Here is a 25,351-nt window from a genome sequence, read left to right as displayed (position 1 = left end):
GGGCAGAGCTGCTGGCTCGGGGTGGGCAGAGTCACCCAACCACAGCTCCCTCCTGGAGAACTTTTCCTCTGTTTGGAAAGCCAGGAACTCTCCAAGCACTTTACCCTCTTTATTTTCCCCCCAGCTGGACACATTCCAAGTGGGCAGCACCTCTGGCTTCCTGCTGCTGTGTCCTGTCCTTGCTGAACTCCCACTGCTTCCTGCACTGGGATGGGCTCAAATATTCCAGCACATCCCAAAGGCCCCTGGGAATTGTCCCTGGGCAAAGAGTCACTGCAGGGGATTTACTGGGGGTGCTCAGGGGACAGGGCAGCTGGGATGAATCCACCTGGGACACCTCCCTGCTGAGCAGCACCACTGGGATGTCTTTATTTCCCTCAGAGCTGCATGGGCAGCTGCAGCAGCACAGGGAGGCAGGGAAATGTGCTTGCTCTCCATGAAAACCTCACTGGTGGAGGAAAAGCAGGGAAGGAGAAGGGCCCTTCCTGCCAGAAATCAGAGCTGGGATGGCTCCTGAGGGATGAGCTCGTCCAGCTCTGCTGTGGGAAGAGCAGGAGGGCACTCACTGCAGCCCTTTTGGCTCTCTGGGCACATGGATTGTGCCCCTGGGTGAGGTGCAGGGGTCAGGGGGAGTCTGTGTGGGCTGGGCTTTCCCTTTTCTGCAGGGGGAACAGGGAAGGGCTGCAATGGGAAATCAGGGTCTGGTGCCAAAACAGGCAGAGCCAAGATCTGGCCACGAGCTCTGGCAGAGCCAAAACCCCTGCCCTGAACCAGGGGAGAGCAATGGCAGCTCCTCTTGGGCAGCCACAGCCATGAACACACCAAACACACACACCAGGATCCTCCCCAGGGCATCCCTGGCAGAGCTGCCCATGCCCACAAAGCTCCCCAAACTCACACCTGGTGACGGGTAAGGCAAGAAAAAGGCAGAACAAAAGAGCTTGCTGGGAGTTTTCTCTGATCTACACAGCTTGTTTTCCACACTGGACAGGAACTGGAGGTTCAGGGACACAGCTCCAGCCACAGGGCACCCCTTACAACAAACTCCACAAACCCATCTGCAAACAATTCCTCTCTCAATGGGGAAGGTCTAAGGAATGGATAAAAACTCCAATTAAAACTGGAAAGGTGTCCCTGCACTGATCACAGCACAAGCAGCTGGATCTAACAACCCTAAAAAACCCAAACCCATCTCCAAGGGGGAGGAAAACCCCTCTGGAAACTCAAAGTTAAGAAACCCCAGTGAGGTGCAGGGAGGGTGTTTTTTACGTGCCGTCTGGAAATCAAAATCTCTTTTATCCTACCTGGTCCCACAAGGCTGCAGCCACTTGGTCTATTACAGCTCCCAGTTCTCTGTACTCCCCAGAGTATCTGATATAAGCCCAGGTACAGAGTGTGATAAGTGTCAAGCCCAGAATCATGTTGCACAGGCTGGCTATGATGTCCAAGCCCACGAAGCCGGTGACGCCGGCCAGCACGTAGGTGATGAAGATGACGACGAAGAGCGTGGCCGGGGTGCGGGCGGCGTGGAAGATGTTCTTGCTGTCGTTGTGTTTGATGTACTGGATGTAGAGCTCGTCGATCTCGGCCTCCAGCTGCTGCAGGTAGCGCCGGCTGAACTCCTCCCCTCCCATCTTCTTCACGCCGCGGAACAGCCGCACGGCCTCGTCCCGCAGCTCCGCGTGCCGCGCCTGCAGGTCGCTGGGGGCCAGGAAGGGTTTGTCCCCTCCACACACCTGAGGGGGAAAGAGAGATGGTGGGAGGGCACTGCTGGCACAGGGGGATCATCCCTGACACGGGGAAATCATCCCTGAAATGTCACTGCTGATACAGGACAATCATTCCTGACATAGGGAAATCATCCCTGGAATGTCATTCTTTATACATGGGCATCACTCCTGAAATGTCACTGCTGACACAGGGGAATCATCCCTGGAATATCACTGCTGACACAGGGGAATCATTCCTGACAAAGGGGAATCATCCCTGGAATATCACTGCTGACACAGGACAATCATTCCTGACACAGGGAAATCATCCCTGGAATATCACTGCTGACACAGGGGAATCATTCCTGACAATGGGAAATCATCCCTGGAATGTCACTCCTTATACACAGACATCACTCCTGAAATGACACTGCTTGACACAGTAAGGTCACTCCTGAAACAGGGAAATCACCCCTGAAATGGCACTGCTGACACAGGAAAATCATTCCTGAAACGTCACTCCTGACACAGGGAAATCACTCCTGATACATGGACATCACTCCTGAAATGCCACTGCTAACACAGGGAAATCATCTCAGAAATGGCACTGCTGACACAGGGAAATCACTCCTGACAAAGGGAAATCATCCTGGAAATGCCACTCTTAACACGGGGAAATCTGAAATTAGGGTTAGGGATTAGGGGTTAGGATTTGGGAAGGAATTCCTGGCTCTGAGGGTGGGGAGGCCCTGGCACGTGGAGGCCCTGGCACAGGGTGCCCAGAGAAGCTGGGGCTGCCCCTGGATCCCTGGCAGTGCCCAAGGCCAGGTTGGACAGGGCTTGGAGCAGTCTGAGATAGTAAAAGATGTCCCTGTCAATGGCAGAGGGTGGCACTGGATGAGCTTTAAAGTCCCTTCCAACCCAAACAATCCAGGGATTCCATGAATCTATGGCAGGAGAGCCAGGAGAAAGAAGGACAAGAAGGGGCAGGAAGCTCAGCACCACCCACCTCTTCCATCCTCTTGCTGTAGGTGTCTTTGGCAGTGGCAACTGCTGCTAAATTGTTGGCTTCTGCTGTGGCCTGTAAGGGCAAAAGGGACACAAAATTTAGGTGCAGAAGGACAGGGTTCAGCTGTGCAAGTGCAGGGCCACATGTGGACACACAGCCAGGACACGTGTGTGACACCCAGAATTAGCCAAGGGGCTCTCCCAGCCCCAAACTGATCCTAAATAAGCTCATCCCATATTTACACATCCAAAAGTCTGCATGAAGAGAGGATTCCTACCCTCCAAGCCAGAGCTACGAAAACTTTGGCTTCAGCTGTGGGAAGCAGCAAGGAAAAGAGATAAAAGTCTCAGCCACAAGTAAACAGCTCCAGCTGCAACCCCTGGCAAGGACTGGCTGGCTCCAGCAGCCACTTCTTCCCATGTGTCACCTCCCTGTGTGGCCCCAAGGATGTCATTCACCTGCAGGGAATCATTCCAGCTGAGCTGGCTGGTGCTGTGTGCAGCCAGCAATTCCCCACAGTCCATCCCAGGTGTGATTCCTCAGCCATGGCAGGCTCCTTGGGTGGCTACACTGAGGCATTTGGAATAAAGTCACAGCAGAGCCACTGTGCTGCACACCTCTGCCAATTCCTGGGAATTCATGGCAATTCCAGTGCAGGAATTCCCACTCAACACCTACCTGCAGCATCGACTTGGGGTGTGGCAGCTCCTCCCCTTGGTAGATCTTTATGTATGCCTGGAAAAGCACAGGGAGAAGGGAATCATGTGGAATGCAGCACACAGGAGCAACAGCAACCACCCCCACCCAGCTCCAGCCAGGATTTAGAGAAGGATGTTCCAGCGTGAGCTGGCTTTGGTCAGAAAATGCCACTCCTTGGGTGGCCTGGGTCACTCACTGGAGGTTCTCCCTCCTGCTCTCATTCCCAATATCCCTCCCAAAGGATCTGCACCTACCTCTGTCCCTTCCCTGAAGGAGAAGGAGCCAAGGTAGCCCTGCAGAGTAGGTGGTGACAATTACTCACCAATGTCTTGCACGGAAATGTCCCAGTAGCCATGACAACAAAAATAAGCTTTTTTTCCAAAGGCAATTGGAATACAGCCCTCAGCTTATCCCCCTCTAGCCCTCAATTCTCCAGGGAAGGAAAACAGCTCCTCCCACTTTCTGGGCTTGCTGTGTGGTCAAACACACGACCATGAGGTGTTTGACCTCTGCTGTAGTGAGTCAGGACTGTCAGTGCTGCTGCTGCTGCTTTCCCCTTTAGCTACAGCAAAATTCCACAGAGGAATAAATCCACTTTCTCTCAAATAAATACCTTAAAATACTCCACAAGGCCTCGACAGGTGATGTGGTTTCCATTGATCTCCTTTATGTCCAGGTTCTCAGGACTAAGAAGCCAAGGAATCAAAATCTTCAAGTTCTTGATGAACTCATCGTCTATTTCTGGGGGGAAAAAAAGAAAAAAGAGGCATCACAGAGTCCCAGAATAGTTTGGAAGGGACATTAAAGATCATCATGTTCCAATGCCCTGCCATGGAAGGTTCTTCCCCCAGAGGGAAGAACAGGCTCCACAGGGAATTGTCACAGCCCCAAGGCTGCCCAGAGCTCCAGGAGGATTTGGACAAAGCTCTCAGGGATGCACAGGGTGGGATTTCTGGTGTTTCCATTAAATTAAACTGTATGGGATTGAAGGCAGAAAAAAACAGTGCAACAACCAGGAATTCAGAAGGTACAGAGAGCAAGGACAATCCTCCACATTTCTTCCATCAGAGCAGAAAAAGCTGAGTACAGCTCTGAGGCAACAATTGTGAAAATTGTGTCAAGAAGCTGCTGACAGCTCCTGTCTGCACACAGCACTTGTTCCCTGCTCCTCAGCACCTGAGATTAAGGGGGAGCTCCAGGGATCAGCTCAGTTTCCACCAGCACATCTCCCTCCTGCTGCCTCCCTGTCCCTCCTGTTTAGCGTGGAGTTTGCCAGGAGAGCAAGTCTGAGCCAGACAAAACCAGGGGAAAACTCACATCCTTTGCCTGCTAATTTATTTTAAGTAGCTAATGGTCCACTTTATTGCTAAGAATGTAGCAGCCTGGAACCAGCCGCGCTGGTGAGGAGTTCATAACAAGCACCTAAAAATATCCCCAACACGTGGCTCCTTTCAGGGTGCAGAGTCTCACCACAGCTCTTTTCTCCTTCTCCCTTTTTTTTTTAACCTGCTGAACCAAGCCTGCCCTGTAGGGAAACCACTGATCAGATAAGTCACGGAGATTAAATATTCCCTGGAAAGCTTTTCAAAGTGAAATAACGTTCTGAGAGCTTGTGGAACCAGCCTTTCAGCCACAAGCATCAGCCTTGTAGCAAGCAGGCTCTGCCTGTGCAGGTGAGGCACAGGAATTTACTGCAGGCTTAACACCACATCCATAAACATCCAGTCTCATCCCTGTCCTTCCCAGTTTTCCTATCAGTGGCCTGGGTATTGCCAGCAGCTCTCAGGCCTTGTCAGCCTCCCACACCTTTTTTTCTCCCTCCACATCTTGTCTGCTGCACTGGGAAGAAGCAGATGGGGGTGTGAACATCACTGGGAAGAGGATCCAACTCCTCTTCCCGAAGTTATTTTTTTCATGGAAAACATTTATGGGGGTTTCAGGAACAAGCAGGACAGTCTGACAGGGCTTCTAAGGAATCAGGGTAGAAACCAGAGCTTTGTTTTTGTACCTTTCAGTTTTCCATCAAAATTGGGGTTGGTGGCGACTTTGAGGCCGGGGTGAGGTAAGAGGAAGCAGGAGATTTTGGTGAAGCAGGAATGGATGTGCTTCCTGACATTCTGCAGCTCTTCATGCTGGTTGCCTGACACCTGTGGGGACAATAAATCACACAATAAATATCCTGAGCTGGAAGTGCCCACAAGGATCATCAAATCCAGCTCCTGGCCCTGCACAGACACCCCAACAATCCCACCCTGGGAATTCCTGGATGTCCAAACACTCCTGGAGCTCTGGCAGTCTCAGGAATGCCACCATTCCCTGAGGAGCCTGGGCAGTGCCCAGCACCCTCTGGAGGAGGAACTTTTCCCTGAAATCCAACCTAAACCTCCCTGGCACAGCTCCAGCTGGTCCTTCAGGTTCTCTCAGTGGTCACCAGAGAGAAGAATTTGGTGCTGCCCTCAACTTCCCAGTTTGGGGTCAGTGAGTTTCCTTCTGCTAGGAATACTGTGGGATAAAGCTGGCAGGAGCACAGGATACTCCACACTGTGGCTGCTCACACTGGGGGAAAGGAACACAGAAGATTCCATAGGCATGAGGACAAAGAGAAGGAACTGGAGTATCTCTGCCCACATGCCCTGCAGCATGTTATTATCAGCTGGAAAATGCACATGGCCATGGATGACTGGAATACAGAAACATTGGGGATTTCCCACTGGGGCATTCCTTGTCTCACATTTAATTAGGTCTCTCCACTACCAGATCACCCATGAATTTCCTGACTGATCCCAAGCAGGCCTTGCCCATCATTTTTATTGTACAACTCCCTAATTACTAAAACATCATTCCCAGTCTCTTGGGAATCTGCTGACTCCCATTGCTGTCTCAAAGTCCCAGGAAGCTGGGATGGGAAGAAGCCTGAACATGGCAAGGAAATTCACCCTCTGTGATTTTAAGGCACTGAGTGTGACCATAACCAGTTCACACCTGACATGCAGTGCTGAGGCTCAACAGGAGATTAATGGAATCACAGCATGGAGTGGGTTGGAAAGGACCTTAAAGGTCATCCCAATCCACACCCTACCACAGGCAGGGACACTTCCACCATCCAAGAGCAGGCAAAACATACCTTCAGCCTCTTCTCCAAAAATTTTGCACCACCATCAGATCCATAGGAGAATTCATAAGGGAAGCTCCAGTCACGAACAAGGAATATGAGGGACTGGAAAACAAACAACAGGGGGGTCAGTGACCTGCTGCTCAGAGCCCACAGCAGTGCCTGAGCACTTTCTGCACCTTCACCTTCATTTCACACACCAAAACATGCCCCTGAGTCTTTTCCCAGCTCCAGCAGCATCTCCCACCTTTCCTGGTGGAAATCAGAGGTCCCTGTGTGCAGGGACTGAGAACACTCCACTGTCCTACAAGGAAAAAGGGGAGCACCCCCCAAATGGCTGCACCAGTTTGAATCCCTGGCTGGGAGAACAACATCAATCATCTCAACTGGCCAAGAAAAAGAGATTATTGCTAACCAGGACAAAAGGCAGCAAGCTCCCTAATTCCAGCCACATTTAGTTCCATCCTATGGGAATTCTACAGGCTCATTTTTTTTTTCTGCCTTTCTCACTGGGCAGCCTTCCAGACAGACTTTTAATGAGAAGCAGCTGCAGAGGAATGAGGGTGAATAAGAAATCATTGGCTTTTGTAATCTTTATTGAGGCATTCAAAGTTCCTGGGCAATAAATAAATAAATACCAGAACGGTCAACTTTGAATCTTTGAAAAGAAGAAGTTTTCAGAAAAAAAAAAAATAAATCAGGTCTCCACTGCCTTATCTGCAGAAGGGAGCAACATCCCATGTAGGAAATAAAGGGTTTGGAGGGTGAATTCCTGAATGTCAAAGCCCAGGAGGGTCTGGCAGAGGTGCCAGGGTTCCTCTCATGCACATGGATAAGCAAATCAGCAAGTGGAACCCATTTCACTGGAATTCCCCTAAAATTTATCTATGTTTAGAACAAAAATCTAACAGAGGGAGGGGAAATATTCCTGCTATTTCTCTTCCACAAAACATCAGAAAAAAAGTTTAAAAAAATATAAAAAAGGGAGAGAACAGTGAGTTGGCCTTTTTGAATTTCAAGAGAAGCCACAGTGACTGCACCCAGTGAGCTGGTTCAGGACATGCTGTTCTCAAACACCAGGAGACGCTTAAGAGACATGTCCATGTTTAGGACTTTTCCACAAACACATTATGCACGCCTTGAATTGGGATTTTTTTTTTTTTTTTTTTCTGAAGTAAAATTGTTCCAGACAGGCTGTGTTTACCACTGCCTTTGTGAAAGCCCCACGTTCAGGGCCAGCCTCTGGTGAGGGCTCCTCAGAGTGAGGAGAGACAAAGGGAAATGAGGAGGGAGACAAAGGGAAAAGTCTCACTTCCTTTCCTTTCCAGCAGCATCAAAGCCACTGCAGTTTATTCACCATCACACTCAGAGAATCCCAGAATAGTTTGGGTTGGAAGGGACCTTAATTCCCATCCAGTGTCACCCCTGCCATGGGCAGGGACACTCTCCAGTATTCCAGGTTGCTCCAAGCCCTCTCCAAGCTGGCCTTGGGCACTTCCAGGGATGGGGCAGCCACAGCTCCTCTGGGAAAACTCCCCACCCTCACTTTTCCTGCTTTCTAATCAACACTCTCACATTTAAAAACGTGTCCTGCAGGAACCAGCCCACTCTGAATGCAGACAGGAGATAATTTCTCACCTGGCCACAGCACCACTGACCCTCCTGCCACATTTGTCACACCCACAGGGGTCCCCAGCATCGTTTGATATAATTTTCCCCTGATCATTAATGAAGATGACATTGAATCAGAGAGAGCCTGGGGGGATCCCAAGGAAACACTTCTGAAGGATGATGGTTCCCCGCTACAATTAGTTCAGCGTGCTCTGGCATCTATCAGTTAATGAGTTTTTAATCCATTAACAATGGATTAAACCAGACAATGCTGACTTCATTTGCTTTTAATCAGCATCCTGGAGAGATAAGGCTGACAGAAAGCCACAGATCATGGCCAGAGTTACCTTTATCAACCCAACTCTGGCCTTTCAAAAAATTGATAATGGGATTGTTTGACAAGACTCACCATCCACAAACTGTGACTCGACTCTGTGTTTGAGAAAATCAGAGCCTATTACCCAGCCCTAATGATTTAAGCATGTTTAAGCTTCCCCTCACAGCCTCCTTTTCACTGATGGAGTAGGAAGTATCTCAGTTTCACTGGAATATTTGGCTACATTATCCCCACAGTTTTTAAATAAGGAGCAGGAATATTTATTTAACGTCTGGCTTTTTGCTGTACCGTGTTACAACATCCTTCAAGTTCTTGCCTGTCAATATTTTTACTATATATATTTGTAGTTTTACCATTTATCAGTCACCATCCCACAGCAGAATCCTCAAAAATCTCAATTTTTCCATTTGTTATATTTTTTTACCTTTTAATTTTATTTCCACTTCCTGACCACAGACACCTTTTAAGCCCCTTAGTCCTTCCAGGACAACAAATTCTCTTTTTATGTGGGAAAGAGAATGTAAAATAACTGTAACTCATTCCCAATTACTCTTTGGACTTTTACAGCATGCTTTGTTCTCTGCTGGCTTTTATTTTAGGAAGCTCACAAATCCTCATCCAAAACTAATCAAAACACTCCTGTGTCTTTAAAATCAGGAACTACCGTGAAAGCCCAATGCTCTCCCTTTTTTTAAACACCAGCTTTTCACAGGTTGGGGAGCAGAAGGATGAACAGATGTCCCTCATTTGAAGTTAAAACCCCACTTACACCGAGTTTTCCCACAGCTCTGCTAATCCTTATCCTTTCACTTTGCCAGGAGCAAGGATTCCCAGGGCAGGTGAGTTCAAACCTCTCAGAACAAAGATTGGGCAGAGTTCCTGACTACAGAGTGACAAACCTGCTGCAAAACCAGCTGCTTTCCAAGCCTGGCAGGACAGGGCAGAGCTTTGTTGGGATGGCAGGGGTTGAGAGACGAAGGAAAGAGGGATGATGGATGTATTTGGAAACCAGGAATCACAAAGCCCTTCCCATCCCAGGCAGTGCTATCTCCTCCCATGCTGCAAACTGCAGTGACACCTCGTGGTGAAGCCAAGGGGCTCCGGGATGAACGAGGAGGATCCTTGGACTCACCTGGAAAGGCTTCTGGAATGTCTCCTCCATGGCCAGCCGGCCATACTCGGTGAAAAGCTGGAAGGGGAAGGAAAGGACAGGACAGTTTGTCACAGCAGGCGCTGTGGGACACGGGCACAGCACCGAGCTCTGATCACTGTGACAGTGACAGCACCCAGGGAAGGGCTGGAGCTGTGCCAGGGGAGGTTTAGTTGGATTTCAGGGAAAGGTTCTTCCCCCAGAGGGTGCTGGGCACTGCCCAGGCTCCCCAGGGAATGGTGACATTCCCAAAACTGCCAGAGCTCCAGGAGTGTTTGGACATTCAGGAATTCCCAGGGTGGGATTTTTGGGGTGTCTGTGCAGGGCCAGGAGCTGAACTCCATAATCCTGAGGGTCCCTGCAGGGAATTCCATGATTCTCTGAAGCAGTAAAGGACATTTCTGAGTGGGGACTCCCAGCACAACGTGCAGAGCTGGACACAAAGCGGCTCTGGGCTCCCAGCTCACATCCCAGAGGCACAGGGAGCTCTTATGGAACCATCACCCTGCTGAGCTCTCGTGTGAGAGATCCCAGCCTGGAGCTTTCAGCTGCCAAATCTGTGGAAAATGGCTCAGATCAGCTGCTTGCTGCTGGTTTCATACCAACCAGAACCTTCTCGTGCTCCAGGGGGCTGCTGGAGCCCTGCTCCCTCTAAACACTCCGGGCAGGAGCGGAAATGAATTCAGAAGTAAATACTTTCCCTGCAAACCCCTGCTGTGCAAAGACTCTAAAATCAGCCCAGCAGCAAGATTTGAAGACTCTCCAGTCTCTCTGCACTCGAGTTTCTAACTGAAGGCACAATAATGTGTTTCACAGATGCCTAAAAATGGGTCAACTTGTTAAGCAGTCATGGCTTAAAATCCAAACTGAAAGATCAGAGCTACGCTGAATAAATTCAGTGTTAAAGAAGTGTTATTGTTAATAATATTTATGGACTGAGATAATTCAAAGTCTTCAAATGCTGATTTTTTTCAGCTGGACTTTTGCTTTTCTTTCCTTTCCTTAAGCTCCTGGAAAAGCCTACCTAATCAATCAATGAGCTGAACAGAAGAGAAAGCAGGAGGTAATTCCAGGAAATGGGCAGGACACCTGTGCCACAAAAATCCCATTAGCTGCTTGTCTCCAACAGTCAGGGCTGGAATCACCCTTAGAGGGTCACTTGTACTGAGCCAGCACCAGATGGCAACATCCAGGCTGATAATTCCCAGTCCCAGAATAAAATCCCAGCATGGTTTGGGTTGGGAGGGACCTGAAATCCCATCCAGTTCCAACCCCTGCCATGGGCAGGGACACCTTCCACTATCCCAGGTTGCTTCAACCCTCATCCAAGCTGGCCTTGGGCACTTCCAGGGGTGAGGCAGCCACAGCCTCTCTGGGAAATCTATGCCAGGGCCCCACAGGCAGAAATTCCTTCCCAATATTCCATCTAACCCTGCCCTCCAGGAGTGGAAGCCATTCCCCGTGGTCCTGTCACTGCAGGGCCTTGTAAACAGCCACAATGAGGTTACCCCAAAGCTTCTCTTACCTGCAAGTGCTGCAGATCATCCTCCTGCACATTCTGGGACAAGTTATAAACCTGCATTTAAATAAAAAAACAACTTCAGCTCACTGAGAACAGCCTGTCCTTGGGGCTGACACGTGTTTGGTGTGACTAAAGCTTTCAACATCCCCATGGGGACATGGGAAAGGTCCCAGGTACAAGTGGGAGGAAGGGAAGCCCTGACAGCTCTGTAATTCCTGGGGACTAACCTCCTCCAGCTCAGAGGTTTCTTACCTGGATGGAGCTGATCATGGTGCTGAGGGCAAACACTGTGGCTGAGTCCCTGAGGGTGGACTGGCTGTCAAAGGTGCCCTGAGTGTCCATCAGCAGCACAGCGACCTGCAGGGCACAAAACTCCTGTCAGCACCCCAGGCAAAGCCACCCTCATGTGCCACAGGGGAATGGCACCTAAATTCCTGTGCTGGGGCCTCACTGCTTCTGCCTCAGCCTCTTTAGTGCTGGGGGACAAAGGGAAACCTCATCCCCAGCCACTCCTGACAGTGGGGTGACTCCAGCAGGCAGCAAGATTAATGCTCTGCAAGGCAGTGAGGGAACTGCTGTGCTCCTCAGACATCTGCTGTCAGGGCAGAGGAGGCTCTGCCTGAGCCTGCACCAGAAACCAAACACAAATTGCACCTCCCCAGCCCAAACACACTCAGCCAGCGTCAGGAATCACAGCCTGAATGACTCAGTGTCACTTGGGTGCCAGGCTCTGCACTGAAGTGCAGATAAACACAAATATTCATGGCTATCAGCTGAATTTGCAGAGTGCACCAAATCCACCGTGACAGCTCTGAATGAAGAAACTCCACTTTACAACTTCTGCTCTAGGAAAGAGAAGTAGTTTGCAAGGACATGATATTTCTGGGAATAGTACAGAAATAAACTCTGGGATGCTCAGAGTTGAGACACTTAGAAAACATATCAGGGACACTTGGACATCACTTTGTTAAACCCATCCACTCTAAAATAGAGACATGATATTGAAAACCTTCCCTAAACTTGCAGAGCCGCCTAAGGCAAGGCAGGAGAGTCTCAAAAGCTGAAAGAGGAAGGTGAGCTGACAGAAACAGAGACACACAAACCTTGGTGCCATCGGGCTTGTCCACCAGGAAAACCTCACTCCATATCTGAATCCCGGTCGTCTCCCGCTCGGAGCCGCCCCTCCAGGAGAAACCAGTCAGGGGCTCGTTGTAATCCCCAACCCAGTCCACTGCTTCCTGCAGGGAGGAACACAAGGAGGTGACAAAATGAGCAAGAGTTTAAGAACCCCATAAAGGAGAGTTTTCCTTCCTTTTAACATCAAGGCATCTCAAATCCTGGGGTCAGTTTTGGGCTCCTCACAACAAAGACATGGAAGGGTCTGGAGCCCCAGGAGGGGCTGAGGGAGCTGGGAAGGGGCTGAGCCTGGAGAAAAGGAGGCTCAGGGAGGACCTTGTGGCTCTGCACAACTCCCTGACAGGAGGGGACAGCCAGGTGGGAATGGGGCTCTGCTCCCAGGGAACAAGCAGCAGGAAAGAGGAAATAATCTGAAGTTACACCAGGGAAGGTTTGGGCTGGATATTAGGAATGTTTTTTTTCACTGGAAGGGTGGTCACACATTGGAACAGGCTGCTGCCCTGGGCAGTGGTGGAGTCCCCATCCATGGAAGTGTTCAAAATACATGGATATGGCACCTGAGGATATGGTTTAGTGGTGAATAAGGTGATGCTGGGTTAGCAGCTGGATTCAATGATCTTAGAGGGATTTTCCAGCCTAAATGATTCTGTGATTCAGGGCAGCAGATGTGAACATTCCTGCTCCAAAGCCAAGAGTCCACCAGGAACTTCTGCCTGGGGAAGGATCCGCTCTGTTTTATTTTGTGAAGCCCACACTGATGAGAGGCTTGAGCACCCCTAAAGCCCCCTGGGAAGGGCCCCCTGAGCTGCAGCCTCACCTTATTGTACATGTACCGCAGCATGAAGTCCATCAGGAATGATTTTCCTTTCCTAAAAGCTCCAGCCACGGACACAGCCACGACCTCCTTATCCCTGACAGCCTCGGAGAGGAGGATGCGGTTCAGGGCGGCTTCGTCCAGCTCAAAGGAGTGATCATCTTTGACAATGAGGACCTGCACTGGCCCTGCCTTCCTCACAGATTCCTCCTCCTCAGAGCTCCACTCGTAGGTCTTGTCTGCAAAACTACCTGTGAGAACAGGGAAAAAAAACCAGAGGGGTTTGGTGCTTTCCTCTGCACAGCGAGGAGTCAGTGATAACGGAGCTGGGCAGGGTGGTGAGAGATCCAAAACCTCAAATATCCATCCCAAAATGGCATCATCAAGAGCAGATCACACATTTCAACGGAGACTCCTTGCTCCACACAGGCAGAGCATTCCCTGCTGGAATCTCCCGTGGTAAAACACATCCATTGGATTTTATCCTACATGGGAAACAGATCCCTGTGATTTCCCACCATAACACCTCCCTTAGCCCTTTCTCAGCTGGAAAAGCAAAGTCCAAGCCTTCTCATCATCCCTTCTATCACATTACCTAGGGATCTGCTCTCCTCTGGACACTCCCCACCAGGTCCTTCCTGAAGGCTGACTCAAAAACAGAAGCAGCTCTCCAGCTGAGGTGACCAAGGATCTCACATCTCTATCTTTGTGTATCCTGTGCCACTGCTGCTCCTGTAGCAACCCATTCCTGCTCCAGCTGCAGCCTGAGCTGATGCTCCAAGTGCAATCTGCTGTTCCTGCCATCAAGCCTCATCACCAGCATCCCCCAGGACACTCCCAGCAGGAATGAGGCCATGCAGACACAAGCCCATCCTGATAAAAGCCACTTCTCTGCTCCCCAGTGGAAAACACACACAAAGCACAAGCACTGCCCACTTTGCCGCTTGGAAATGGCAAAGCTCCCTGTGGAGCTGCTGCCTGAGCTCTGGTGGGATCACACAGGAGGATCTCAAAGGACCTGGATGCATTTTAAGGCCTGCAGCCCTGGGATTTGCAAAGAACAGGCTGGCTCCAGTAATTTTCCTTTCCTGGTCTTTCCAAACCTTCCAGCACAGGGAAGAGATGCAGAAGGTGATTCATGTGGCAGTGAGCTCACCTACAGCCACATGAAACCTCCTTGGAACAGGGAAAGGAGCAGGAGATGGAAAGTTCCCCTAACATTCCAACAAAAACTTCCCACTTTTTGCTGGCTCGGGCTGTAACTTTCCCAAGTTTTGCTTCAAGCTCAACCTCCTCAGTCTCTGTTTCAGCCCCTGACCTTGGGGAGCCAGTTTTGAGCTGTTTCAAAGCACAAGGACTGTGTGTGCACAGGCTAAAAGAGAAGTTATAAATATCAGGAGGAATAGGGTTTGCCCATTCCGGGCCTCTCTATAAAGAAGCCTCCAGCAGTAACTCCATATTTTAAATAACAGCAGCACTTTTGTGATTTCCTAAGATCCCACAAGGAAGTACCAGGATCATTAAGCCTGGTTGCCAGGGGATTTCTGGTGGCTCTTGGACATAGACTATGAGCTTTCTTTGCTCACAGCTGAAAGACAAAGATCTTTTCTTTCCATTGCTTGGAGGCTTTTTTTTTTAGCTAAACAAAAGTCCCAAATGCTGTGAAAAACGAGATTCTCCACCAGGCTGCAGCACTAAAATCCCTTTGAGCACCAGCCCCTGCCCCGTGTCACTGTTTAGGGGCCTCCAGGAAAAAAAAAATCCTTCCTATTTCAAATCCATGGAGTCAGGATCCAGGCAGAGATTGCCAAATGAAGGTGTCTGAGAGCAGGAACACACTAAACACCTTTTCCAGCACTGAGGCATTCCCAGCAGGTGAGAACAGCCAGGTGCCAAAGGCCCACAGACTCATGTGCTCTTTTTAAGCCCTGCTAAGCTCCAAGGGCCATATAAAGGATAAGGAAATGCCTCTTGTGGTGTTTCCCAAAGCTCTCCTCAGCTAATCCAAGCCCTATTTCTATTTTCTTCTTCCAGCTGCACAGAAAGGACAGTGGAGAGATCCTCGGATAGGACGTGACTCATGGCGGGGGCAGGAAAAGATTTGTAAATCAAATTAAATTTAAATATTTCTGACTCTAACTCAGCCATCAGGGTGCAACAGCTGTGCCACCTCCCCAGACCAGACAAATCCCATCTCCAGGCAGGGAGACAGAGGGAAGTGGGATCAGCAGTTTGGCTGGAGCCCCTCTGCTCTGGAGCCAGCCTGGGAGAGCTGGGAATGTTCACCTGGAGAAGAAAATCAGCCAGGGAGAGCTCAGAGCCCCTGGCAGGGCCTGAAGGGGCTCCAGGAGAGCTGGAGAGAGACTGGGGACAAGGGATGGAGGGACAGGACACAGGGAATGGCTTCTCACTGCCAAAGATGGGAGATTGGGAAGGAATTCCTGGCTGGGAGGGTGGGGAGGGCCTGGCACAGGGTGCCCAGAGAAGCTGTGGCTGCTCCTGGATCCCTGGAAGTGTCCAAGGTTGGACAATGGGGCTTGGAGCATCCTGGGATAGTGGGAGGTGTCCCTGCAAATGGCAGGGCTGGGACTGGATGAATTTTAAGGTCCCTTCCAACCCAAACCATTGTGGGATTCCGTGATTTATGTTTTAACTCATCCTGCACTAGCAGTGGGTACCAAGATGGACACAAATCCTTGGATGTCCCTGGCTCAGAGAACTGAATGGAGCTCCAGGCCCAGGATCCAAGCCCCAGCACAGGGGGCTGAGGAGAGTCCCCTGCCATCCCTCTGCCAGAGGGACACCTGGGGCCAGATCCCCTCTCCTGGCACCTGGACCAGATCTTCTACATCTTCTTCTCCCTCTGCTCTTTCCAGCAGCTGAACCAACAACCAGTGCAGAGGAGAAGAGATTGTTTAGTCCCTTCAAATCATCATAATCTGTAGGAGAGTAATTTTTTTAAGCAGGTATTAACAGAGTTTGGGATAATGTCTCCCAACACAGGAGTGGCCATGGTCTCCTAGGGGACATCCTTGTTTCCATCACCTGCCCCAGGAAAACCAGGCTGTTTGCACCACAAAAAGCACTATGAGCAGGATATGTTGATTCCACAGTTCCTTGGAGACAGCAGGAAAGAGGGATTATATTAAGCAGGTCTCTGAGCTAATGTCATCCCTATCTCTGCTTCTTTCACATAGGCCATCTGCAGACAAAACTATATTTTTCATATTTATATTCATATTTCCATGTGATGCAACTTCCAGGTTCTGTTTCTTAGATTATCCACCTCACTGCAGAGCTACAGATTATTTTATAAAATGGCTGCACACTACTGGAAATCAATGATTTTAACTGGTCTTTCTGGTCATAAATGAATTATTTGCCTTGAAGGAAGCTGTACCTGGCAGTGGCCAAAACTCACACAGCCAAAAAGGAAAGGAAGGAGAGCTCAGCTTTCCTAAACACACTCCTGTTTTCACTCCTCCTCTGAGCTGACTCCTCCTTTCTCTCAGCTCTCTGCCGGCGCCCTGCAATTACGTCAATTCTCCAGCTGCTCATTCAGAAATTGTCAGGATCCAGCTCCTTTTGCCCATTTCATAACAGCTCATTTCCATGACTCTGGAGCAGGGTGGAAGCCACGTTCTCTTTTCCATATGGTGATTCCAAGTGGGAAGGGGAAGGAGAGCAGGATTTGTACTTACTGGGCTGTCAGACAGCATAAAAAAAGCAGAGAATTCTTTAACTGGTCTAAGACTTGCTTTTGACTAAATTAATTAAACTGAAACAGTATATTTCACGTTGTGCCTGTGTGTAGACTGACAGACGTGCCTAATGTAATTCACTTAATTTATTCTTCTCTAGGAGTTAATTACACACCACTAATTGTGCAATGTTTGGTGAGTGCTTGCTGAAGCCTGTTCTCCCTTTGCCATGGAAGAACAGGTCACAGAAATGCTGACTGCATCCCAGAGTCCCACTAAGGAATCAGCCTTGTCCTCCAGTGAGCCTGCACAATAAATACATTTCATTCCAGAGAATGAAACACAGCCATGTCCCATCATGTGTGCAAACACTGACCAGAGCCTGAGGATGCCAATTTGCCAGCCCAGCTCTCAAGGCCTCTTGGATCCCACAAGTCTCAGCTATCCAAGCACTGCCTGTGGAAAGCAAGAGCTGCAGCCTGGGCTCCAATTCCTCCACTGAAATAACAATCCTAAAAGAGTTTGAGTTAGAAGGTTAAAAATTATCTTGTTCCACCCCCCTGCCATGGGCAGGGACACCTTCTACTATCCCAGGTTGCTCCAAACCCTGTCCAACCTGGACATTTCCAGGGATCCAGGGGCTTCTCTGGGCAACCTGTGCCAAGGCCTCACCACCCTCACAGGGAAGAATTTTTTCTTCATATCTAATCTAATTTCTCCTTTTTTAGTTTAAATCCATTTCCTCTCGTCCTATGACTATCTGCCCATGTACAAAGTAACTCTCTTTTTTCATAAGCCATTTCCAAGTACTGGAAGGCCACGGTGAGGGCTCCTTGGAGAGAGTAAAACAACACCAGTTCAGATGTCACACACACAAAAACCCCAGTGCCATTCTGAGGCCATTCAAACCAAGTCCCTGCATGGAAAACAAACTACCAAGGAGTAGAAAAATTGACTTTAGATGGGAAGCTTGAAGTTGCCGTTATTCCCTTGGAACAGAGTATCCTGTATCGCTGTGTCAGGCTGCTTATCAGCCCCTCTCAGGGGATCACTTTGACCAGCAGAGATATCTGTGTGGGTCCTTTCTGGAGTTTCCATCCCAAACGTATCACACTGCCACCAACAGCACCCCGAGCCAAGCCCTGAACAGAGCTCGCAGTCAGCCTCCATCTCTCTGGACGTTTTCCAGGGAGCTGCAGCTTGCAGGGAGCTTATCTGCCCTCCACAACAGCTCTGGGGAACACAGCCATCCCTCCCCAAGCATCTCCCCTGCCCTGGGCACGTCCAGCCTGCCTGCTGCTGGCACACGAGTCCTGCTCTCTGTGCCACACGATTCTGAGGAGGCTGGGAGGGGCTGGGAGCTCTGAGCACACACCAGGGATCTTCTCCTCCTCTCCATGACAGGCTGGCACAGAGCTCAGCACCTCATCCAAGCAGGAAAAAATGGGGAATGAAGCGTGGAAGCAAAGCATGGGCACTGAGAGTCAGAGCAGGGTGTTGTCCAGCAATAACCTGCCCTGGTTCTGCACAAAGGACGCACCTCAAAGAGCTGAGCCTGGCCTGGGCAGCTGAGAGCTGGTGAATTCCCTCAGCAGGGGCTGCCAGAAGGTGTCTAGACAGAGACTACAGGGCCTTGCAGAGGGTGGAGCAGGGAAACCTCGCTGGCCAAAGCCCTGTCTTACAGCCACCCCTGCTCTGAGTCCTGCCTGCACCACACCCTCCAAAGGCTCCTGGCCAGCAGGTCAGAAATGCTCCTAAGCTGGGTTTAACCACACACACACATTCACCACCCTTTGCTGTGTCACACAATCCCAGAGTGGTTTGGCTTGGAAGGGATTTCAATGCTCATCCAGTTTCAACCCTTACACAAGTAACACCTTCCACTATCCCAGGTTGCTCCAAGCCTGGTCCAACCTGGCCTGGGACACTTCCAGGGATGCAGGGACAGCCACAGCTTCTCTGGGCACCCTGTGCCAGGCCTTACCACCCTCACAAGGAAGAATTTTTTCCCAATATCCCATCTTACCCTGCCCTCTGGCAGTGGGAAGCCATTTCCCCCTATCTTGGTTCTGTGTAGTCTTGTAAATAAATCTCTATGCATCTCCTGCACCCAGGGCACAGTTGATCTCACAGACACCCAACCTTCCCTGTACTCTGCTCACACCTCTGCTGGGATTTTTGACATCACAACCTTCCCTCCACTCTGCTCACACCTCTGCTGGGATTTTTGACATCACAACCTTCCCTCCACTCTGCTCACACCTCTGCTGGGATTTTTGACATCACAACCTTCCCTCCACTCTGCTCACACCTCTGCTGGGATTTTTGACATCTCTACAGAGCCAGAGGACCCCAGATCCAAGCAGGAGAAACACTAAATGCTGCCTCATCCACTAAGCAGGACTACTGGGACCTGGTAAGTGACACATTTATCTCTTGCTGTGCTGTCCCCTCACACTTGAGGCTGCTCATCTGGGAAATGCAGCAAGGAAGGGAATGGCAGAGCCAGAATTTATAGTGCCCAACTAGGAAATCATCAGCACCTCCTCAGGCTGGATGTAATCACAGCTGCCATGAATCTGTGGAAATGATGGATCAATGACAACCCCTGGAGCTGCAGCGTATCAGAAACAGGTGAAGAAAACTGTTGTGGAAAAAGGAGCCCTGTCATTCAACAGTCAAGAATGGCAGATGAATAGAAATGGATTGTTCAGGGATGTGGTGGAGTCACCACCTCTGGAGGTGCTTCAGGAAAGACTGAATGTGACACTCAGTGCCACAGTCTGGTTAACAAGGTGGTATTTGAGCACTTGATGATCTCAGAGGTCTTTTCCAACCGAAATGACTCTGTGATTCTGTAAAAGGCCACACCTGGCAGTCCCCCTTTGGTATCCCAAGCTGTCCTCTCCAAAGCCAGGGCAAACCCTTCCAATCCAACCTGCACTCCCACCTCCTCCTGGCAGGGACCCTGCTCTGCACCGCGGGATGGTTGGAGCAGGGAGCTGAGCAGGGTGGCTGCTGCTGCTGCTGCCAGGCTTCATCCTCACCCTTTTGCTTCTTTTGGAGCAGTGGAGATGTGGAGTGCACCTTCCTCCTGCCAGCCCTGAGTCACCCAGCTGGCAGCAGCACAGCTTCAGCTCCAGCGTGGCCAGCTCAGCCCCTTCTCCCTTTGGCAGAGGGAACAAGGGGATGGATGATTCTGCTGATAGTAGGAGTGGTTTGGGACCTTCCCACATGAACCACTGCTGACAGGAGCAAGAGTTTGGATGATAACTGCCCCCCAAACCTGCCTCTTACAACATCTCAAATGCCAAAGTGCAATGTGAATTTTTTAATTACAACACCTACTACGTGAAGCTCCAGTGCTTAGCTGGCTCTGAAACAAGAGCAGTTCCTAATTCCCAGGCTGAGCTTTGGAGACACAGGCAGGAATGGAGCAAATCAGAGAGTTTTTTTGTAGAATTTTTTCAGCAAGTTTGAGGTCAGGTTGGACAGTTATGTGGCTGTGCCCACGACAGCTCACACAGCAGGAATGGCTGAGTCAGAGGCAAGGTGGACACCTCCCATAGTCAGAACACTGGTGGAAAAGCACCAGCAAAAAGTCATAATCTGTTTGTCAGGTGCAAACCCTGGGCCTGCTCCCTTTCCCACATTTCAGCCAAGCCAGGCTCCAGGGTAACACACAATCCCAGAATGGTTTGAGTTGGAAGGGAATTTTAAAAACATCTCATTCTACACCCTGTCCAGGGCAGGGACACCTTCCTCTATCCCAGGTTGCTCCAAGCCCCACCAGCCTGGCCTTGGACACTTCCAGGGATACATCACAATTCCCATTTCCCTCCCAGCACACATTTTCTGCATGGTCCTTCATCTGCTCTGTCTGTCACCAACAGCCTCCCTTCATCTCCACCACCAGTATTGGATTTAGTTTTTTTCTGACATTAAATTATTTTTACCCTTTTGTTGCTAAAATTGCCTGAAAATAAAGTCTGGTAAACATGCCATGAAATTTTAGGATATAACATGAAAGATAATTACACTCTGCATGAAATGCTTATGATTATAAAGTGCTTTAAATACACTTTATGGGCTTGGCAGAACTCAGCCCCTTCTCCAGAGCCTCCACCCTATTTGGGAGATCTGTGTTCAGTTATCTTCCTGTAAAACTTCACTTTTCCTGAACTGATGGCAAATGGGAGTGTTTCTCTAAGAGCTGGGGGGTCTCTAGAGTGAAGTGACTTTCAGAAGTGACCTGTGCTTTGCCTTGTGCCTCACAGAGCATGAAAATACCTGTCCCAGCCTCCTTCAGGTTCCAGTCAGTGCTCCAGGGCAGCTGATATAAAACCTGCCGCCTCTGGACATCACCCAGGCCCTAAACAAATTTAAATGTGCTGTTTGTCACCCATGGGCTCAGCAGGGAAAATGCAGCAAGACACAACCAACGCCAAGTGCTGCTTCCCAATTCCATTAACCAGGGAGACAGCCAAGGCCAGAGCCACTCGTGGCATGGATGTGACATGAGGCAGGACAAGGACACCATGTCACCACTCCGAGGCAGGCTCAGGCCATCCTGGTTTTTCCCCAAAAAGAGAAAGTCAGGCTGCTCTTGCTCCTGCTCATCCTGTGGATCCCAGTTATCCCAATTCCCTGTACAACACTGCTGCCTGCACAACAACCATGGGATAAGGACATGAAGTGGGAATGGCTTCCCACTGCCACAGGGCAGGGATGGATGGGAGATTGGGAAGGAATTCTTGGCTGGGAGGGTGGGGAGGCCCTGGCACAGGGTGTCCAGAGAAGCTGTGGCTGCCCCTGGATCTCTGGAAGTGTTCCAGGCCAGGTTGGATGGGACTTGGAGCAACCTGATCTACTGGAAAGTGTCCCTGCCCATTCCATGATTCTATAATCACATTCAGCTTGCAATGTTGAGTTGTCTCTTCTTTCAAGTCCCAGCATTTTATTTTCTTTTCTCTTTTACAAGCCAGTCATTTGGTTGTGAATATTTCTGTGTAAAATATTTCTGGCTTTTTGTGTGAAGGCCCCTCTGTCTGAAACATCTCAGCTTTCACTTTTCAGGTTCCCAGCATTCAGAGTCACAAAGACATGCCAGGAACTGGAAACTGAAAATCCATCACAAAAGGGCAGAAATCAAACAACAAACAGAAAGGATGTTAACATGGTTAAAATGAAAAACAACCTAACTAAATCATAGTTTTCTTCTCAGCTTAACCCATTGTGTGCAGTCTAAGATGTGGCAGTGATGATCCCTGGCCTGTGATGGAGAGGAGACCCTTTCTCCTCAAAATAGATCCTTGGCTTTTCCTGGCTCCCTTTAGGAACTCTCCTAAATCCCCTATGCAGCTTGAAAACCCTCACCAAGAAGTATCTGTAACCTCTGTAATCCCTTTTATGGTTTTAAAACTGAATTCTTGATAGGTGGGTCATTCCAATTTCAACACAAAATTTGCCATGATGGGGAACATGAGATTTCACAGGATTTGTTCCAGTCTGTGCTGTTTAAAGGAGTGACTGGGAGCAGGGATCTCACTGGATCAGAGGGACCAGGCTGCTGAACATCTCCAAGTGCCAAGCACGAAGAATTTCAGACAAAAATCAGTGTACTCTATTCCAAACCTCCATGAGCTGTGGCTGGACTTCACTGTGCCAAGCAGAACTTGGAGTAACAATCCTTATTTTGGGAAAAGCAGGGTCCACTACTCACAGCAAGAAATTATTTGTGATTTTTTTTTTTTTTTTCATCCTCAACCATTCACCTGGCAGCAGTTGTGAGGTCTGTGCACTGCCTGGCACATTCAGGAAGAGCCTTAAATGAGGCATAACCCTGTGCTGACCTTTAGCCCAAGGCTAAATCCTACTCTGGATGCATCACACACCCCTACAGGAGCTCCCAGGGATGTGACACCGACCCAGCTATGACCAGGGGCAATCCCACATACTCACCTTAATTTGCTCTGTGAGCTTTAAAAAAGCAAATTATTTTGGTGAAACAAAGGAGGGTCACACTAAGCAGCTGCCAGTTTCCAGGCCTGAGTAACTAGGGCAAAGTTTGATCTGTTTCAAAATAGCGTTAATATTTTTAATGACCCATAAGCCCATTTTTAGAACGAGGCAAGGACTTTCTCCTTTCTGCCTTAGTTTCAGGAAAAGCCTGAGCCTCCTCCTTTGCCAGCTGAAAAATGTAGCAGTGGAAGAGTCACCCCATGGACTGATGTCACCACACAATGCTGCAGTCACTGGATGTAAACACAGCTTTCAAGGCAGTGAGGTTTTGTTGTATAAATAGAATAAATAAAATTATTAAAGGCAGCTTTTTTTTCTTTTTCTTTCCTAGGGAAAAAAAAAATAATTGAAGCATTTCGCTCTCTTAATTTCTTATTGGCATCATCAACCAGCCTGGCAAAGAGCCAGGAAATCCTCTAGGAATAGGTGAACGTCTATGGGATACAGGGAACGATTTTTGAGCTGTGCATGGGTGGCAGCAGAAGGCAGCCGATCCCACAGAGATCCACTCGGATCCATGGACGCTTCCAGATCCTTGCAGAGAGAGAAGCTCAGGAAGAATTCATCCCACCAGTGACACATCACATTTCCCTGGAGCAGGGCTGAGCAGCACTGCCTCATTCCCTTGCTGGACCAAGGCTGTAGTTGCCAGGATGATGCTTTTCTCCGCTTCCATCCGGCATGATTTGCATTCCCTCCTCCTGCTCCCAGGATGTGCGGGGAAGGCACGGGCGTGTGGCCGTGTGTGCCATTCCCGGGGCTGACACGTCTGTCACACGCTCCGCCAGACAAAGCTGAGAACGGCACCACATTCCCTGGCAACTTTTCCCTCCGCTTTACCCAAGGACCTTCATTAAGTCACCAGCCAAACACCGACCAAACGAGCTTTGCCCATTTTCTCCCCTCTCTCTCTCTATCCCAAAAAAAAGCCCATCAGTGGTTCAGGCACTCCGTTATCCCAAGGCTTCCTCCGGCGTGTTAATCATTGCCATGGGAAATCCTAGGCTCATCTACACAAATTAAAATGTAATTTGTGTATCCAAACATCACAGCTCAGCTCACCCGCCCCGCCTGAGGAGCCGGGGATGCCGCCGGTACCATGAGAGAGCTCACATGGAATCGGGACTCCGCAGGAAAGGGCGAATTGCTCTCCCCAAATAACGGGAAATGGCTGGATAAAAATCCGATTTCCTACGGAACAGCGTGTCGGTGGGAGAGGGTGAAGCGATGCATCGCTGAAGGTAGAGGAGCCCCTGGGTGGGTGCAGCCCACCTGTGGGACCAGCCTGGGCTCCAGGGGAAGCAGCAGCTGCTGGAGGATCCTCCGGAGGGAAGCGAAGCCTCGCAGGAAAACACCAGAGAACTTCCTCCTGCTGTCACCCCGCTCCGCTCCCTGCCCCGGCTCCCCCGGGACCGGGGGGCTGTAAAACGGGCCCTGTCTGCAGGGTGACTCGACAACTAAACCCTACAGCTTCCATAAACGGGGGAAAAACCCTCTGGAGGGGTGACAAGCCAGGGCTGGCCTTGTGGCTGTGCCTGGGGGAGGTGGGGAGAGCGGGATCCCTGCCCCGAGGTGGGGAGAGCGGGATCCCTGCCCCGAGGTGGGGAGAGCGGGATCCCTGACCCGAGGTGGGGAGAGCGGGATCCCTGCCCCGAGGTGGGGAGAGTGGGATCCCTGCCCTGAGGTGGGGAGAGCGGGATCCCTGCCCCGAGGTGGGGAGAGCGGGATCCCTGCCCCGAGGTGGGGAGAGCGGGATCCCCGCTCCCGGCTGAGGTGGGGTGGTGGTGGCTGAGGTGGCATCTCCCCTCAGGGGCTGAGGGGACAGCAGGGCCGGGGTAAGGGGTGTCAGGGCAAGCCGGAGGAAAGCCGGGGCAGCCCAAAGGCTCCCCAGGGAGCTGCCGGGGCTGTCTGGCCCCGGCTGAGCCCGGGGGTCCCGCTGCAGCCGGGCCGAGGGCGGTGACCAGCGACACCTCCCCTCAGGAGGCCGCGGAACGCGGGGCGCCCCATCCCGCGCCCCCGATCCCCCTCAGGCCGGCGGGGAACGAGCGGACCCCCGGCCCCCTCAGGGAATAACCCGGGAAGGATCCCAAACACCCGTGTGTGTCCCCTCGGCACCGGACAGCCCCCCGCCCGCGTTCCCCCCGCCGCAGCCCCGCCCCGCCCCGGCGCGGCCCGCGGCCGCCTCAGGCCCGGCATTGTCCGCGCTTTCCTCCCCCGGTTCTGCCGCCGCCGCCGCCGCCCTACCCCAGCTGCTCCTGTCCCGGCGGTTCCGGGCCATGGCGGCGCCTGCGGGAGGCTCCGTGCGCGCTCCGAGCCGCGCTGCGTCTGGCGGGGCTGCGGCGGCGGCGGCGGCGGCGCGGGGCGGGCGGGGGAGCCGGCGGCGGCAGCAGCAGCAGCATCCCCGCCCGCCGCTCGGCGCGGCACCGCGGCACGGCACGGCCCGGCCCGGCCCGGCACGGCACGGCACCGCGGCACGGCACGGCACGGCACGGCACGGCACGGCACGGCACGGCACGGCCCGGCACGGCC

The 25,351-nt window shown here is 51.0% G+C and overlaps 1 protein-coding gene across 2 annotated transcripts in view; it reads right to left on the bottom strand.

Annotated features, from left to right (window-relative positions):
* The window catches only part of ATL1 (atlastin GTPase 1), a 29,321-nt gene extending 4,172 nt beyond the window's left edge, over positions 1-25,149 (bottom strand). For both annotated transcript variants that reach the window (XM_083864261.1, XM_083864262.1), the window contains exons 1-12: positions 25,067-25,149; positions 13,104-13,351; positions 12,253-12,387; positions 11,402-11,506; positions 11,153-11,203; positions 9,610-9,666; positions 6,542-6,634; positions 5,426-5,564; positions 4,031-4,158; positions 3,397-3,453; positions 2,719-2,790; positions 1,305-1,736 (exon numbers count right to left, since the gene is read on the bottom strand). In XM_083864261.1, the coding sequence (XP_083720387.1) occupies positions 1,305-1,736; positions 2,719-2,790; positions 3,397-3,453; positions 4,031-4,158; positions 5,426-5,564; positions 6,542-6,634; positions 9,610-9,666; positions 11,153-11,203; positions 11,402-11,506; positions 12,253-12,387; positions 13,104-13,351; positions 25,067-25,100 (1,551 nt within the window). In that variant the 5' untranslated portion in view covers positions 25,101-25,149. The remainder of the gene's footprint in view (positions 1-1,304; positions 1,737-2,718; positions 2,791-3,396; positions 3,454-4,030; positions 4,159-5,425; positions 5,565-6,541; positions 6,635-9,609; positions 9,667-11,152; positions 11,204-11,401; positions 11,507-12,252; positions 12,388-13,103; positions 13,352-25,066) is intronic.
* Between the last annotated feature and the right edge of the window lie 202 nt (positions 25,150-25,351).

This window comes from Zosterops lateralis, assembly GCF_965231275.1.
Source record: "Zosterops lateralis genome assembly, chromosome: 6".
NCBI lineage: Eukaryota > Metazoa > Chordata > Aves > Passeriformes > Zosteropidae > Zosterops > Zosterops lateralis.
The sequence above is the reverse complement of the archived record's forward strand: the minus strand, read 5'-3'. Positions and strand labels throughout refer to the sequence as shown.